The 16,984-nt window shown below is 36.5% G+C and overlaps 1 protein-coding gene across 6 annotated transcripts in view; it reads left to right on the forward strand.

Moving 5' to 3' along the window:
• Nucleotides 1-16,984, forward strand: part of PHF3 (PHD finger protein 3) — a 79,074-nt gene that overhangs the window by 27,947 nt on the left and 34,143 nt on the right. For 3 of the 6 annotated variants that reach the window (XM_031011884.3, XM_063707692.1, XM_004044255.5), the window contains one exon: nt 16,583-16,744. In XM_031011884.3, the coding sequence (XP_030867744.2) occupies nt 16,583-16,744 (162 nt within the window). Of the gene's footprint in view, nt 1-8,049; nt 8,129-15,412; nt 15,606-16,582; nt 16,745-16,984 lie in introns of all 6 variants that reach the window. The other 3 variants (XM_055391313.2, XM_063707691.1, XM_055391315.2) reach the window with 2 other exon arrangements.

A 16,984-nucleotide genomic window follows, 5' to 3' on the forward strand; every position in this document is an offset into this window, starting at 1 on the left:
CTAACAGTGATAGAAAACTCCAGATAACAGTGGTATAAAGAAAGAAATTGCAGTAGCTCGGAAGGAAGTGACTGAGAGCTAGTATGGAGTCGCACAGTGCCAGGGACCCAAGCTCCTTCTACCTTGCGCTATTATGTGTGATCACTAATTTCACCTTTATTGCATAATTTGAGATGGCCCCTTCAGCTATCAGATATTGATTCCACTCAGTAAAAAAGGGGAGGGAAAGGTAATATCTCCTTCATTTAAAATTGTATCCTGAAAGTTGTATGTTCATTTCTATTCACATCCCATTGGCCACACCTTAGTAACCTCATCTATCAGTAAGGTAGATTGAAAAGTGTCATTTTTTTTGTGGGTAACCATGTACTCAGCTAAAAAATAGGAATTCCAGTAAATGAGGAAGAATGGCTGAATGGTTATTGGGCAACAGCTAGCAGTTTCAAGTACAATTTCTATAGTTCAGTCTGTGAGGAATCTGAGATCAGTACCTTCTCCTAGTTCATTGGTCATCCTGGGACCCAGGTTTGACTACTAGGCTTTTTTTCAGAGCACATCCTGCCTCACTTGTCAAAGTCTTCTAGACTGTATATCTGTATTTCCTCCCTAACAAGTGGAACTTGGGAATCAGATAAAGTCCAGTTCTCTGTTCACAGAGCATGATCATTTGCTTGTATCAGAAATTTTAGAGGGAGATTGAATTCTTGTTTCACTCTGAAGGAGATGGGTGTCAAAATTGCTACTTGTGTGTTGGAGATATTTCATTAAGGTAAGATAACCAAACTTTTTTGATTGTGTAAGTTTATATATAAGACATTTGAGTGCACACCAGTATTTTTATGTGTGTTTATATTACTTGTCTTACTGTTTTACTGTATTAATGTATTTTGTATAACAAATATGGTAGATATTAAATATTTTAAAATGTTGAGCCATAGATAAAATATTTATACTTTTCAAATTATTAAGTAAAATTATTAGTTGTATAAGAACTTACTTGGAATGCATTATGATTGCACATGCTTAATTAGTTTTGGAAATTTCATCTTATTTTGATAGAATTTTTTACATATCTGGTACCAAGTTGAGCTTGATAACTGGGTTTTAATGGCTATCATAGCTGAAAAAGATAACTCGATTATACATACATTTAAATGGAAGAAATTTATTGTAGGCTCTACTTACTAAGTTATAATCTTTTTTTTGTTTTAAATACAGAAAAGCTTTTATTTTAGTTAATTAGAACATTTCTGCCATCTTTCAGTGTGCTTGTTTTTTAAAACTACTAGGAAGTGGTTACATTAAATAATTATTACTATATGAGATCAAAATTCACTGAACTTTTTTATTTGGGAAAATTTTTAAATGTCCAGATTAAAAACATTTTTTAAGTGCCACATTTCATTTTTAGCCAGATAATACGTAACAGTGAAAACATACCTAAACATCAATTTTCTTAGCCCGAGTTTTTTCTTTTTAAAGTAAGAAAAAGAGTTTCTTTCTTATCACTAAAATATCATTTTATCTAGAAGGGACAGGTTAAAGGTGTGTATTTTCTCATATGGCTTATCACATCTACTTAGAAAAGGCCAGCACGTTTCTAACACTTGTCTCATTTGTAGAACATTTATTTTGTAAACCAAAAATGTGTAATTTATTAAGTATAATAGCTCTTTTAAGTCGTTTGCTGTGAATTAATGGATAATTTTTTTGTGGCATAAAGATTTTAATAATCACTTCCTGTTTCATTAAAATTACTGTTTTGCTTTGTGGTTTTTTTTTTTTTTTTTTTTTTTTTGAGACAGAGTCTTGCTCTGTTGCCCAGGATGGACTGCAGTGGTGTGATCTTGGCTCACTGCAACCTCCACCTCCTGGCTTCAAGCAATTCTCTTGCCTCAGCCACCCAAGCAGCTGGGATTACAGGTACCTGCCACCACACCTGGCTAATATTTTTGTCTTTTTTAGTAGAGATGGGGCTTCATCATGTTGGCCAGGCTAGTTTCGAACTCCTAACCTCAAGTGATCCACCCATCTCAGCCTCCCAAAGTGCTAGGATTACAGGCATGAGCTGCTGCACCTGGCCTAAAATTACTGTAAACAGTCTACTGTTTTTACAAAGTATTTTTAGTATAAAAGGAACTATATTTATATTAATGACATTCTGTAACAATGCAAAGTGCTGAAGGCAAACAAAATGCATTAAGGGTGTCAACTCCTCTCTACTTTATGGAATTTTTACTCTTTCAGTATCCTTCCTTTTGGATAAATTGACTGACATGTATTCATCAAGGATACTAGTGGCAATCTGATTAAATACTAGTTAAGTTTGATTTCTTTTTAAAATTTAGGTAGCAGTTAATCGTAGATTGATTGTCATGTCTACCCCTTTAGTTATACACACCCCCTTAGGAAATGATTTGCTTAATGTATAAAGTCTAATAAAAGCTGCTATAAGGATGTCTTTTGAAGAAGTGACCAATTTAAAGGTAGTACCTTTTTAAGGTATACTGACTGTTTTTTCATGTGTTTCTCCATAAAGAGCTTTGCTGAATACCTGACAAACTTTGACTTTTAGCCTTCATGAGATCAGGGAACGCCTAATAAAAGTAAATATTTGTAACTTACTCTGGGTACTGAGATTATTCTTGAGTTCATCTTAGTTTCTTACGTATATATATTTACATATATATGTGGCATAAAGATTTTAATAATCTTTTATATATATATATTTGCTTAGTGTTGGTCAGCATTTTTTTTTCTTTTAAAACATTCCCTTATATTGTAGAGTCATTCCGCGGTATCCGTAGGGGATTGGTTCCAGGACTTCTCCCTGCCACAGTACCAGTATACTCGTATGTTCAAGTCTCTGGTATAAAATGGTGTAGTATTTGCATATAACCTGTGCACATCCTCCTGTGTATTTTAAATCATCTTTGAATTATACCTAATACAACGTAAGTGCTGTGTAAATAGTTGTGGTGCAGTATTCTTTAGGGAATAATGACAAGAGAAAAAAGGCTGTACATGTTTCATACAGACATCATTGTCCCCCTCCTTTTTTTTTTTTTTTTGAGATGGAGTCTTGCTCAGTTGCCCAGGCTGGAGTGCAGTGGTATAATCTCAGCTCACTGCACTGTCTGCCTCCCGGGTTCAAGCCATTCTCCTGCCTCAGCCTCCCAAGTAGCTGAGATTACAGGCGCGTGCCACCATGCCCAGCTAGTTTTTGTATTTTTAGTAGAGACAGCATTTCACCGTGTTTGCCAGGCTGGTCTTGAACTCCTGACCTCAAGTGATCTGCCTGCCTTGGCCTCTCAAAGTGCTGGGATTGCAGAGGCGGGGTCTCCTTATGTTGCCCAGGCTGGTCTCGAACCCCTGGGCTTAAGCAATCCTCCTACCTTGGCCTTCGAAAGTGCTGGGATTACAGATAGGAGTACCATACTCAGCCTTCCCAAATATTTTTGATATGCTGTTGGTTTTATTCACATATGAAGAACCCATGGATTTGGAGGGTTGACTGTATATCCTTTTAAAAGACACTTTAAATATGTTTTGGAACAAAGTAGACTGTAAATGAGATATATGCTATTTAGATACCTGGTTAAGGATACTTGTTATTTTAAGCTTAAAAAAATTTTTAATCTAATTGTGTATTTTGAAAATTTAAAACATACTGAAAAACAAAGTACAGTATACTCACGTTTAGTCATCACCAATATTCAACAGCTGTTAATATTTTGCTGTATTTGTTGTATTAATTTATCAGTTTACCAGTTCATCCATCCAGTCTACCCATTTAGTTGAACTTTATCATGTATCTTCCCAAAAAGGACTTATATATAACAATACCATAACTACACCTAAGAAACAATTTCCAGGTATCATCTAATATCCTGTCCATATTCAAATTAGTTATTTGTCCCCAAGCTATTATTTTCACCCGGTTTGTTCAACTCAGGTTGTAATCAAGGACCTAGTTTGGCATTTAGTTGTATTTCCGAAGTCTCTGCACTCCTTTTTCCATTGATACATTTTGAACAGGGAAGACCAAATGTCTCTTAGCAACATCCTGAGTTTTAGATTTTTTAAACTGGATTTTCTGCAAGTTGGAAATTAGGTTTAAAAACTTGATTAGAGTCAAACATATTTGGCATTCGGAAAACTTCATAGGTGAAGCTGTATAATGTCACATCTTAGAATGTTTATCATGTGACTCTTGATGTTTAATTGGATTACTGGGTTAAGGTGGTGAGAGCAAAATCTCTTCTTCCTAAATACTTGAGATGGCAAGTAATCTGCACAGCGATGCAGCCTTGGCAATATGAAAATATTTATTTCCTCATCAGCCTTTTTCCTAATGGTTTTATGCATCCATTGATGATATTTGCTGGAGTCAGTTGTAGCAAAATGATGGCTTTCTAAATCTAACTTTTCTTTTACATTTATTTGCTGCATTCTGGTAAGTGAAAGTTTTGTTTCATTACCTGGTTGCTTACAGTTCCTACTGAAGAGGCAGATTAGAAGGAAAGAATGGACATTTCAAAGTTAGGAGGTGGAAGAATGATCTTTCAGAGTAAAGAGTTTTGATGAAATGATCACTGCTAATGCCAGAGGTGGCAAATAATTTTTTTGGCTTCCTCCTCCCCCCCCTTTTTTTTTGTGACAGGCTCTCTATTGCCCAGGCTGCAGTGCAGTGGCATGATCATGGCTCACTACAGCCTCGACCTCCTGGGCTTAAGTGATCCTCCTGCCTCAGCTTCCCAAGTAGCTGGGACCACAGGTGTGTACCATCATACCTGCTAATTTATTTTTTATTTTTTATTTTTGTATAGATGGGGTCTCTCCATGTTGCCCAGGCTAGTCTTGAACTCCTGGGCTCAAGTGATTGTCCCGCATCGGCTTCCTAAACCTGGGATTATAGGCTTGAGCCACTGCACCCGGCCCTCTTTCCTTTTTGATGGTTATAATGAGTTCATAGATTAAAAAAATATATATGTCACAGTGCTTTTTTCCTTAAGATGCTCAAATTTTTTTTTTAACCAAATCACCTCACAATGTAGTCAGTGAGATGTACTTTTAATTGTGTGTTCCATTGCATAGTTTTGTTACTGTTATAGAGGCAGAATGCTTCTAAAAGTACTTGCTGATTTTTTTTCATTCTGTGATTTTTAATTTTGGCCTTAGGACCATATTTTCCTCTGTTACGTGTATAATTACAATCAATTTCAGTATAAGATTTCTTGATATGCAACTTCAAAAAAGCACATGAAATATATAAAAGGAGGTCAGCTTGGAAATTAACTGATTGGTTGTGAAGGTTTGGTAGAAAATTTTTCCCTTATCTTAAGGCTGAATGTTGATGAAATGCTTTAAATTAAATTTGATACACACTGGTGACAGGAAAATTGTCAAATAAATGACCTTGATTAGTGGACAGATCAGTCTTGGCTTTAATACAGAAACATTCTTGTGATGATTTAGGGAAATAATTATTGTAAATAAATCTTCAAGAAACTGACATTTAAAAAACTATATTGATAATTCTTCCTTTTTAAAGCAGTATAGTGAACATAATTTAGCTTTTAACTATTGATTTAGTAGTCTTGGGAAACCAGTGATTGTATTATTACTTATTAGCAACATCCTTAGGTACTGTTTTAGTAGGTAAGGCTTTTGGTCCCTGTATTAACTGGGCCTGGGACAAATACACTAGGAAAAAAATTGCTTTTGAATGATGTGTTTCTCGTCTTTTTATAATACTGTCTTAGGACCTTCTAGTTTATCTTTCTCAAACATCTAGAATATTCGATCCATTCGTCTAATTGTGAGAGGCCAGGAAACTTGAGTTGTTAGAAATATGTGAAATAAAAATAAGGGCCTACAGTCTTAAAAAGGTGTGTATATATGTAAAACACATGGACAGAAATAAACCATATTAAAGTAGTTTTTCTCTGAGGGTTTCTATATACTTGATTTTTCTTGAGGAAGGCTCTAGAGTTGGAAAGTTAACTGAAATGAACTTGATGTAAGGAATTACCCATTCTAAACTGTTCATAAGAGGCCAGAGAAACTTATGGAAGATAACAGGAAGCATTTACTGACTTCTAAACCTACGTTATAGAGTGGAGCAAGATACATTTTACTGCTGTTTCAAGGCTAAATACATATAATAATAATTTTTTTCACATTAAGTTATGACCTTTACCTAGGTATGTTTATCAGAATTGTGTTTTACAAGTTGTAATAATTCTCTTATGTGTTCCAAATTTATTACAGAGTTGACTTTTTTTTCTATTAAGGTTCATATCTTTAATCTCTTTAATATACTTGATGAAAGTTCCTTTTATAGAACCGTTTTTATACTCTTAAAAGGAGACTGTGATTCTTAGGCATACACCCTGAAAAATGCTACTAATTGCATCTTTTTGAGTGAGCAGCTTTTTTTGTAGTTATTTGGTTATTCCATGTTTGGATGCTTCCTTCTCATCTGTGCTTTCTAAACTGTCATCCTAATTCTGACTTCTGCGTGGGTTAGTCAACACTACTGTGATGGAGTAGAGGTGTTTTTTGTTTTTTTGTTTTTTTGAGACGGAGTCTCCCTCTTAACGCCCAGGCCGGACTGCAGTGGCGCTATCTCGGCTCACTGAAAGCTCTGCCTCCTGGGTTCACGCCATTGTCCTGCCTCAACCTCCCAAGTAGCTGGGACTACAGGTGCCCGCCACCGTGCCTGGCTAATTTTTTGTATTTTTAGTAGAGATGGGGTTTCACCTCGTTAGCCAGGATGGTCTCGCTCTCCTGACCTTGTGATCCACCCAACTTGGCCTCCCAAAGTGCTGGGATTACAGGCATGAGCCACCGTGCCCGGCCGAGGTGTTTTATTCTATTTCTTTTGATTGCTGAGGATAACTTCCTGATTTGAGTCTAGTTGAACATGGAGGTTCTCATCTCTTGAGATAGAGCCATGATATTTTTGTATGCACTCATGCATTTGTTCATTTAAGCTATGTTTTAAGACTGAATATTTTATGTTCCAGCTGCTGTTCTAGCACTAGTGATACATCAGAAAACAAAAGAATAACAAATTCCTGCTCTTGTGGAGTTTTAATTCTATTTAGTGGAGCATATAGTAGCATAATAGTCTTTTCCTGGGCTACTACAAATTAGGGCTGTAAATTGTTTAACTCAGTTTCCTGGCCTCTTTTACTGAAAAAAAAAATGTGATTCTCTAAGAATTCTTTGGGTGGTCCTGTTTGTGTCTGTTTTCTTTCATATATTTGAGTAAATGCAACTGAAATGTTACAGAATGAAATGCCTAGTTGGGAATTGACCTATTAGAATGTGAAACTCAGTGAATAATAATGAGATCCATATTATAAGATGGTTGAGCTGCTTTTTTTTTTTTAAACCTATTCCTGTTTTACAGTAACGTGATTTTCATTAAATAACATTCCAGGGATCAGCAATTTACAATAATTGTATGTAAGGTATAATGATTTTCTTTGAGATAAAAGCGATTGGTACTGTACTGTTTGTTTAACAAATATTTATTGCATACCTATCATATGCCAGACTGTTTCCAGTGCTGGAGGATAGAGTGGTGTTTGAGACAAAGTCCTTGCCCTCATGGAGCCTGCAAGTATTAGGTTGGTGCAAAATTGGTAGTGGCTTTGGCCATTACTCTCAGTGGGAAGAAACACGATTACTTTTGCATCAACCTAGTAAATTGTAAGGTGATAGAAAATGTCTAATTGTTTTTTTGGTGGCAGAGGTCATGGTTTATTTGACTTGGGCTAGTTAGGGAAGGCCTCTCTCAAACACTGAGAGTAGCTGCATGCTGAGGTACTTGTAGTGGCCAGCCTTTTGAAAATCCTAGGCAAGTAAAGTACATTCCAAGCAGAGAAATAGCAAATGAAGGGTACTCAAAATGTTTAGTTAATCCTTTTATCAGATTAAAGTAATTCATGGTTACTAAATAGTTCTAGTATCTCTGAGGGTTGTGTTTACATGCTTACATTCATATTTACAGTTGTTTTGTTTTGTTTTGTTTTTGAGACGGAGTCGTCCTCTGTCGCCAGGCTGGAGTGCAGTGGTGCGATCTCGGCTCACTGGAACCTTCGACTACCTGGTTCAGGTGATTCTCCTGCCTCAGCCTCCCAAGTAGCTGGGATTACAGGCACGCACCACCACACCCAGCTAATTTTTGTATTTTTAGTAGAGATGGGGTTTCACCATGTTGGCCAGGATGGTCTTGATCTCCTGATCTCGTGATCTGCATGCCACCACGCCCAGCTAATTTTTGTATTTTTAGTAGAGACGGGGTTTCACCATGTTGGCCAGGATGGTCTCAATCTTCTGACCTCGTCGTCTGTCCACCTCAGCCTCCCAAAGTGCTGGGATTACAGGTGTGAGCCACTGTGCCTGGCCAATATTTACAGTTTTTTACTGAACCAAGTCTGTAATTAGTGGGCTGTATAAATAAATGAACTATGAGACAGTAACTTTCTCATGTGCTATTGCATAAAAAAATCTAAGAAATAAAAATAATATTTAAACAATTAGGAAGCAATCCATAAAGTATTCTCCCCTTCTCCACAGACACAGATACTCATATTAACAGAGTGTATACTTTATGTCACCATAGATTTTCTAAAATTGGTTAGTGTCTGGCCAAGTGCCTCCTTTCTGCCTGTTTTTATACACATAGGGCAGACAGAGCTAATCAAAATGAAAATTTGGAATGTGTATTTTTTTTTTTTCTTAATTTCATAATGTTGCTTGGTAGGTTAAAAAACACTTTAATACATTTTTAGCCTTTATTATAATGTCCTATGTTTAGATACTCCTTTAATGAAATTAGAAGATCATGTTTTATGGTTAGGTTTCTACTGCTCTGTTTTTCACAGGTATGGTTTGTGGTTACATGATAGGATATCTACTGTTAAAGCAAACTAAATATGCCTGAGAAGGACTCTACTTCTATATTTGAGTCCTTGTGGATGAGCCGTAACCTAGCTTAACAGCAGACAAGATTAGAAACCTAACTTGGGAGTATGTGCCTGTAACAATAGCTGAGTATTGGTCAATCCCAGCCGCCATACTTGAACCACCCAGACTTCTGTGTGTTCAAAGTGTGTTCACATAAGGCAAACACCAACCTGTAACCAATCCAGCTGTTTCTGTACCTCACTGCCGATTTCTGTATGTCACTTTCCCTTCCCTTTTTTGTCTATAAATTTGTTCTGACCAAGAGGCACCCTAGGAGTCTCTCTGAATCTGCTGTGATTTTGGGGGCTGCCCGATTCATGAGTTGTTCACTGCTCAGTAAAGCTCCTTTAAATTTATTTCTCCTCAAGTTTTTCCTTTAACACTGTCTTATTCTTTGTTTTGTCTATGCTTGGGATTTTTTTTTTAATGTCAACAATCTTGTATTACCAAATGTGCAGGATTAACACTTTAACATGGCTAACAGCAGAAACAGCACCGCTAACAAGCTCAAGTATGGAGGTGCAGACCCAACAAGTATTGTCTCTTAGAAAAGGATTGAAAAGATACAGATACCTGCTTAAGTATTTTTTGTTTTTAAATAAAATTTTCCAGTGTTGCAGAAAAAATATCCCAAAGTGATTTCAGTTCATAAAAAAGCAGCATTAGGCAGCCTGTGCTGCCTTATAAACCGCAACTCAGGATAACCATAGGAGAAAATCAACCTCCGAAACATTAAAAAAAAAAAATCACCCTTTCTTCTCGTCCTTCTCCAGCTTCGACTGCTTATTCCACGAAATACCTAATAACAGGATAAGCAAGACCCAGCTCACTTCTGTCAGCCTCTTGTCTGTTTGTTAAGGTTAATCCTTCACATCTACAACAATCAGTAAATTGATTTCTAATTTCTGGCTCAGGTTTCTAGAAACTTGCAAAACATCCTTATGTTTTCTTCAAGGATGGGGCTGAGGGTTCCTTGAAAAATCAAGGGGGCAGGGTACCCGCCTGAGACTGGAATGCCTCCCAGACCCTTTCTAAGCAAAAGCATCCCAATACCTTACAACTGAAAGTCTAACCTACCAGGTAAGAAAAAGTAGCAAATGGGCACCAAACTGTGGCTGTACCAAAAAGGTGAATATCTCCTCCTCTTAACTATAAAGGTAAGGGAGTTGACAGGAGCCAAGTATTTCACCTTATATGTCTTTAGAGTTTGCATAGTTTAGGCTAAAGCCATATTGCAGAGAAAAACATTCAGTCAAAGGATAGGGGTGGCTTTTGCTGTATCTGGTAAAGCTGCCATTCCTGGGCAGCCGAATTCGTTGCTCTTTTATAGAAGCTCTTTTGCCTTATACAAAGTACTTAAGAATTAATAGGGAAATTTTAAATTTGGCTTAATAACTGACAAACTTAAAGATATACAAAAAGGCAGTGTATAAATCCACAAAGTATTCAAGCTTTTTTAGTAACCATGTTTCTTTTAAAAATCTGAAATTAGTGCTGGTGAGTTCTTATTGAGACAATATGAAGCCCTTTGCACTGTAAATATTTTATATTTTTGGAGAGACATTTGATGATATCTAAGAGTAAAATGAATATATATATATGTGTGTGTATATACACACACACGTGTATGTGTGTATATACACACACGTGTATGTGTGTATACACACATATGTGTATGTGTGTATATACACGTGTATGTATATACACGTGTGTGTGTATGTATATACACGTGTGTGTATATGTATATACACATATATGCGTGTGTGTATATGTATATACACATATGCGTGTGTGTATGTATATACACATATGCGTGTGTGTGTATGTATATACACATATGCGTGTGTGTGTATGTATATACACATATGCGTGTGTGTGTATGTGTATACACATATGCGTGTGTGTGTATGTATATACACATATATGCGTGTGTGTGTATGTATATATATGGTGTATATATATACCATCTTCAACTCAGTGAACCTGTGTTTTAAAATGTATCGTAAAGATGGAATAGAAGAGGGGAAGAAAAGCATTATTTATATAGCATTGTTAATTTTTTTCAAATTAAGAACACGATAATATCTACAAGGATAAATTCATTCCCAAATAGTTAATTGTATGTAACATACAACTCGATGTAGTGTATCATACCTCAGCCTCTTTTTGGAGTGAATCTGTTACTCATTCATGAAGGAAAGAACTCTTACCAAAGGGTGGTCAAGTAGAGACTGGTGGTCTCCTGCGATGTTAGAGGGGAAAGCTGTAGGGGCTCTGTTAAGAGGAGGTGTTCACATATTTTCTTACTATACTTAACACAGGCCCTATAAAGTAGATATCTATTCTTTATTGTTGTGATACTGCACAGATATGTTCTTTTCCCCCTCAAGTCTGGTACTTACTGCCAACTTTGTAATAGAGGAAATAACCGACGTAGAAGTATAATAGTTGAGCTAAGTTTGACCTTTGTGCTGCCTGCATAATTAATGCATTCCAAATGTGAAGAGTCCCTCCTGTTACTGATTTGTAGTTCTCCCCCTTTGTATGGTATTAAAGTGATTTAAACAAATCTCTATTGTTGAGCAGTGCAATAAATTTAACTCTGAATGGTTTTTATTCTCTTTATCTCATTTGCCCCCTTTCCAAAAAGATAGGTTTAAATTACATAGTCTGGAGTTAAAATAGTATCAATGTCAGGAGGACTTCACTTAAGCAAGTTTAATTAGGGCAATTTGGGGTTGGGATGGGAGGAATTTGAATGTGATGTAAAATCAGGCTCAAAGAGATTTCTGAGTATGATCATGGATTTTATGCCAAAATTTCAGAACCATTTGGGGTTAAATTTATTCCATTTCTCAACAGTAAGGATTGGTTTAAATCACTTTAATACCACACAAAAGGGAAAATTACAAGGCAGGACTAGTAGGGAGTTTTTCACATTTGTTATGTGATGATTATGCTGGCAGCACAAAGGTCAAACTCAGCTTAACTACTTCTAGATCAGTTATTTCCTCTGTTATAAAGTTGGCATTAAGTTTCAGACTTGGGGGTAAAAATGAGAATGGCATCTAGTACCTAGTTCTGGAATACAGGCGGGAAGAAAAAACATACTGGAGGTGCTTCTGTTGTTGGGGCTCTTGAATGTTCAGCATGAGAGCTCTGGAAACTCTGAAGGCAATGTAGAGCTTGATTTAATGTAGAAATGCATTTTTGAGTTGAAGGAAGTGTGTTGTCAGGAGGAGCAGGAGTTCAAAAAAAGATGCATGCTTGGAAATCTTACCTTTGAGAAACATCTCAAATGCAGTCTTAGTTATTCTAATTGTAGATTGTTGACCAAGAGGTTGTTCAATAATAGAACCTCAAATCATCACTTACCTTCCAAGTTGTTTTCCAGCACATATAAACATGGTCAGATCTCTGTTGATTTTTCCCTCTTCTGTCCCCTTCCTTCTCTCCACTTTCCTCCATTAAACTTAAAAGCGACTACAGTTATTGTCATTCTTCATTTACTTCTTAACTCCTTCTCATCTGATTCTCTGCTTTGTGTGTCAAACTAGTGGATTTCTCTCCTTTATTCGTTCTTTGTGTAGCAGTTAACCTTCCTGATTCCCACTACTTTGAAATTTTTGTGATGTTGCTTTACCTTGATGCATCTTTTGTCTGATCTTTTTCCTTCATATCTTCAATATATCAAAAAAGTGAAGTCAGTATGTTACTTCCAAATTTGTTCTTTCCAACTTCTCTGTTTGGTCAATAGAAACATTTTCTCTCACTCATCAAGGTTTGAGTTCTCCCAATCTGTCTTTTCTCATAATTCTTTTATTCAGCAAATATTTTCTGGAATACCTACTATACACAAGGTTGTTATTCTAGGTTCTGGGGATTCAGCCACAAATAGGAGACAAAGGTCCTTACCTGTGCAGCTTACACTCTAGTGGAGAAGACTGTCAGATACTTAATGTCATATAGAGAAACATTTTAAAAGATAAAGTATGCTAAGGATCTATAGGCAGTAATAGGAATATGTGCTGTTTTGCATAAGGTGGTTAGGGAAGGTTTCTCTGAGAAGGTGACATCTAAGTAAAACCTGAATGAAGGGAAAGAATGAGTTATGGGTATTTGGGAGAAGAGCCTTCATGCAGCAGGAATAGCAAGTGCAAAAACCTGGAGATGGGCTTATGCTTCCCTATGTTCAGGAAAAGCCAGTGTGACTGGAGGAGAGTGAATCAGCAGGGGGAGGAGATGAAGTCAAAGAAGTTGGCAGGAGAAGATCTTGTTATAGGACCCTGTGGGCCCTGGCTAGGATTTTGGGCTTGATGTCTAAATGTGTTGGGAAGGTTTTAGAGGATTCTGAACAGAAGAATATTAACGTGATCTGACTTAATATTTTAGAAGGATCACAGTGATAACTGTGGAGAATAAACTGTCAGGGGAGAGGGCATGGCAGTAGAGAAACCTGGGACACTAGGAGGCTGTTACAGTCTTGATGAGAGATGTGATTTGGGAGTAGCATGTTAGCTGGTCAGTGTGTGATACATTTTGAAGATAAAGCTAGCAGGATATGCTGATAGCTTGGATATGTCAGTTGTGGGGAGAGGAGCTAAGGACAGTTCTAGAGTTTTAGAATTGAACTAGGTGATTGGAGGTTCCATTTACTCTGAATACCTTGGGAGGAACAGTTTTTTGAGGGGGAGGGAGGATTGGTAGAATCAGTGTTTATTTTTGGTATGTTAACTTTGAGGTACTTATTAGACAACTTAATGAAGATGTCAGATTACACTCTTCTGAAGGTCTCATGAGCTTCGGGCTGGAGAAGATACCTATGGGAATCATTAGAGTATAGATGGGCCTGGATAAGATCACCTTAGGGATAAATGAGTGTGAAGGGATGAGTGAGTATGAGTGTAGATAAAGAAGAAAGAAGGGGGGACTGAACTGTTGTATCCTTCAGTATGTAGATGTCTGCAGGAAGAGAAGGCTTTATCAAAGGCTGTTGATAAGTGGCTGGGGAAATGGGAGGATGTGATATCCCAGAAGTGAAGTGAAAAAAAAGGAGATTCAGAAAGTGGAGAGGAATCAGCTGTGTCAGATGCTGCTAGGAAATGGAATAATTAAAAACCTGATAATTGACCTTTGGATTTGGCTTGCGAAATCCTGTTGATTCTGCTTTGTAATACAGCTCTAAAATTCATTACATGACTTCACTCCCTGTCAACAAACACTATTCATCAGGCTTTCCTTCTGGTCTGTTTTTCTATTTTGGATGGTTCTTTTTTTCTCCTGTTTACATTGTAGAATACATGCTCATTATAGAAAACTTGGAAAAGTCAGAGAAAGTATAATGAAGGTTAAAAAACAACAGCAGTGGCAAAATTCCTTACAACTAAATCACTGAACAGTCTGTTGTGTTTTTCCTATTAATGTTTCTTATGCATCTTTGTAATGCATATACTATATATATATGCTTTTCTACAGAATTAATGAAAAGTAGTCTTAAAATTTATGTATTTAAAGGAACATAGTAGACCTGTAATCTAATGTCAAAACTTTTGAGGCTGGGTGCAGTGGTTCACACCTGTAATCCCAGCACTTTGGGAGGCCGAGGCAGACTGATCACCTGAGGTCAGGAGTTCGAGACCAGCCTGGCCAACATGGCTAAACCCTGTCTCTACTAAAAATACAAAAATTAGCTGGGCATGATGGCACACACCTGTATTCCCAGCTACTTGGGAGGCTGAGGCAGGAGAATCACTTGAACCTGGGAGGTGGAGGTTGCAGTGAGCCAAGATCGCACCACTGCACTCCAGCTTGGGCAACAGAGTGAGACTCCGTCTCAAAAAAAAAAGAAAACAAAAAACAACAAAAAACAACAGCAACAAAAACCTGAGGATGTATGTGAATGTGTGGCAACCAATATTCCATCATGGTGGAATAGCCTAACTGGAGTTCCTACCTGTCTTTACACAAATTATATCTTAAATTAATCCTGATTAATTTTTCTAAAGCATATTCTCCTCCAGACTTTTAGTGCATAGCATAATGATTAAAAGCGTGGGCTCTATTTTTACTTTTATAATACATGCTTATAGCAGGAAATTTGGAAAATAGGAAAAAGATATATTCTTATCTGTTTATGGATAAGAATTACTGCCTATGATTACTGGTATAATTTTCATCTGTTTTCTGCCAATCTTTTTTTTTCTATCTAAATGTACATATGCATGCATTTTATTTGTGTGTTTGTTTCTAACAAGGATCACACTGTTTTCTGGTCAGCATTTTCTTCATAATCCATTCTTTCCTCTCTTTTTAAATTTATTTTGATCAAAGCATATGAGCAGTTTCATGATTCTGTTTGTTGTCAAATTGCTCTTCAAAAAGATTGTGTCAAGGTAAACTTATGAAGAATTTTGTTCTCTTTAAATTTTAGGATAGACCACTATCTTGTTGAGCTCTTTTAAATGAAGTTCTACTTGGACACAAAGATGAGGACTAGATAACTCCTTGAGGTTCCTTCTAACCCCTAGGATGAAGATAATAACTAACATTTGTATAGTGCTCTAAAGTTTACAGAGTGAGTTCTCATACATCATCTCACTTGATCCTCACAACAGCCCTGTGAGGTAGGTAGGACAGGTATTGTTATTCTCATTTTAGAGATAAAGAAACTGATAGAGAGGTTAAGTGACTTGATAAAGGTGTTTTTTTTTTTTTAAACGTTCTAGTAAGGATTTGAATCCAGACTTGCTGATCTAAATAATCACATTCTTTTTGGCAAGATTTCATACAACTGCACATTTAGAATTACTGATACATGTTGGCTAAGTGGCATTTGTTCTACACAGAAATAAACCTAATGACAATATGAGTACAGTGTTACTATTTCTTTGACTGTTCCTGAGTCTTTTTACATTCTTTCTCCACCCCACAAATTAAATACATGACTCTGTCTCTCTTTTGACTAGGAGAAGGTAATGTAATTATATAGCTATATTAAACATCTACTATTTTCTCCAGCATTTGGGGGAAGGGGAAGTTACATTATGTTTTTCATTTTTTTCCTCTCTCTGTTTTTTTCCATTTCTTCCTTTTTTTTTTTTCTTTTGGTACCAGTCAAAAGTACATCTACATTGCTTGCTTTCATACATGTAGCATAAAGTCTGTAGTAGAGTATTGGGATCCCAGTTAGAAGTAGAATTTTTGATTCTAGCATGAACCTAGAATCTTTCAGGGTATGGAACTCCTGTACTACCTTAACCAAAATTGTGATACTTGAGTACTCCAGGTATAGTCACCTATGTCTTTCACAAGGGGTCAGCAAGTAATAAATGGAAGTGATATTTGAGGCTAAATCAGGAAAGAGTATAATATAGCTAATACTCTCTTTGACTAATTACTTTGCAAGGTGGAAGTTTATAAAACTGACTTGATTTGGGAGTTTGGTAGTGGCAATTTCACATGTTAGAAAATTTCACATTTCAGATTTTCAAGAGTATGTAGTGTTACATTAAGACTATCTCACAGTATTTTCTGTACTTCCTTTAATTGCCTAACATTCCCAATATTTTTAAAAGTTAATTTTTTTGTCGTTTTTTTCTAGTTGTTGGTCTTGACGATATTATGGATGAAGGAGTTGTTAAAGAAAGTGGCAATGATACCATTGATGAAGAAGAACTGATTTTACCTAACAGGAACTTAAGGGACAAGGTAGAAGAAAATTCAGTGAGATCTCCAAGAAAATCACCTCGTTTAATGGCACAAGGTAATCCTTTGAGAGAGGTCTAGCTAGAAAATTAGAGATAAAGGGACAGATGTGTTAGGTTATAAACCTGCTGAGCAGAAATCATATTTTCTTGATGTTTTGCTAATCCATTCATTTTGATGGCAATCAGTTTTGAGATCGTATCAATTTGTTGTGTAAGTTTTCAGTACCCACCACCCCACACTACCCATTTCTCCTTCCCCAGGGGAAACCACTAGTAACTCTGAGCTGGTTTAATTT

This window comes from Gorilla gorilla, chromosome 5 (genome assembly GCF_029281585.2).
Source record: "Gorilla gorilla gorilla isolate KB3781 chromosome 5, NHGRI_mGorGor1-v2.1_pri, whole genome shotgun sequence".
Lineage (NCBI taxonomy): Eukaryota > Metazoa > Chordata > Mammalia > Primates > Hominidae > Gorilla > Gorilla gorilla.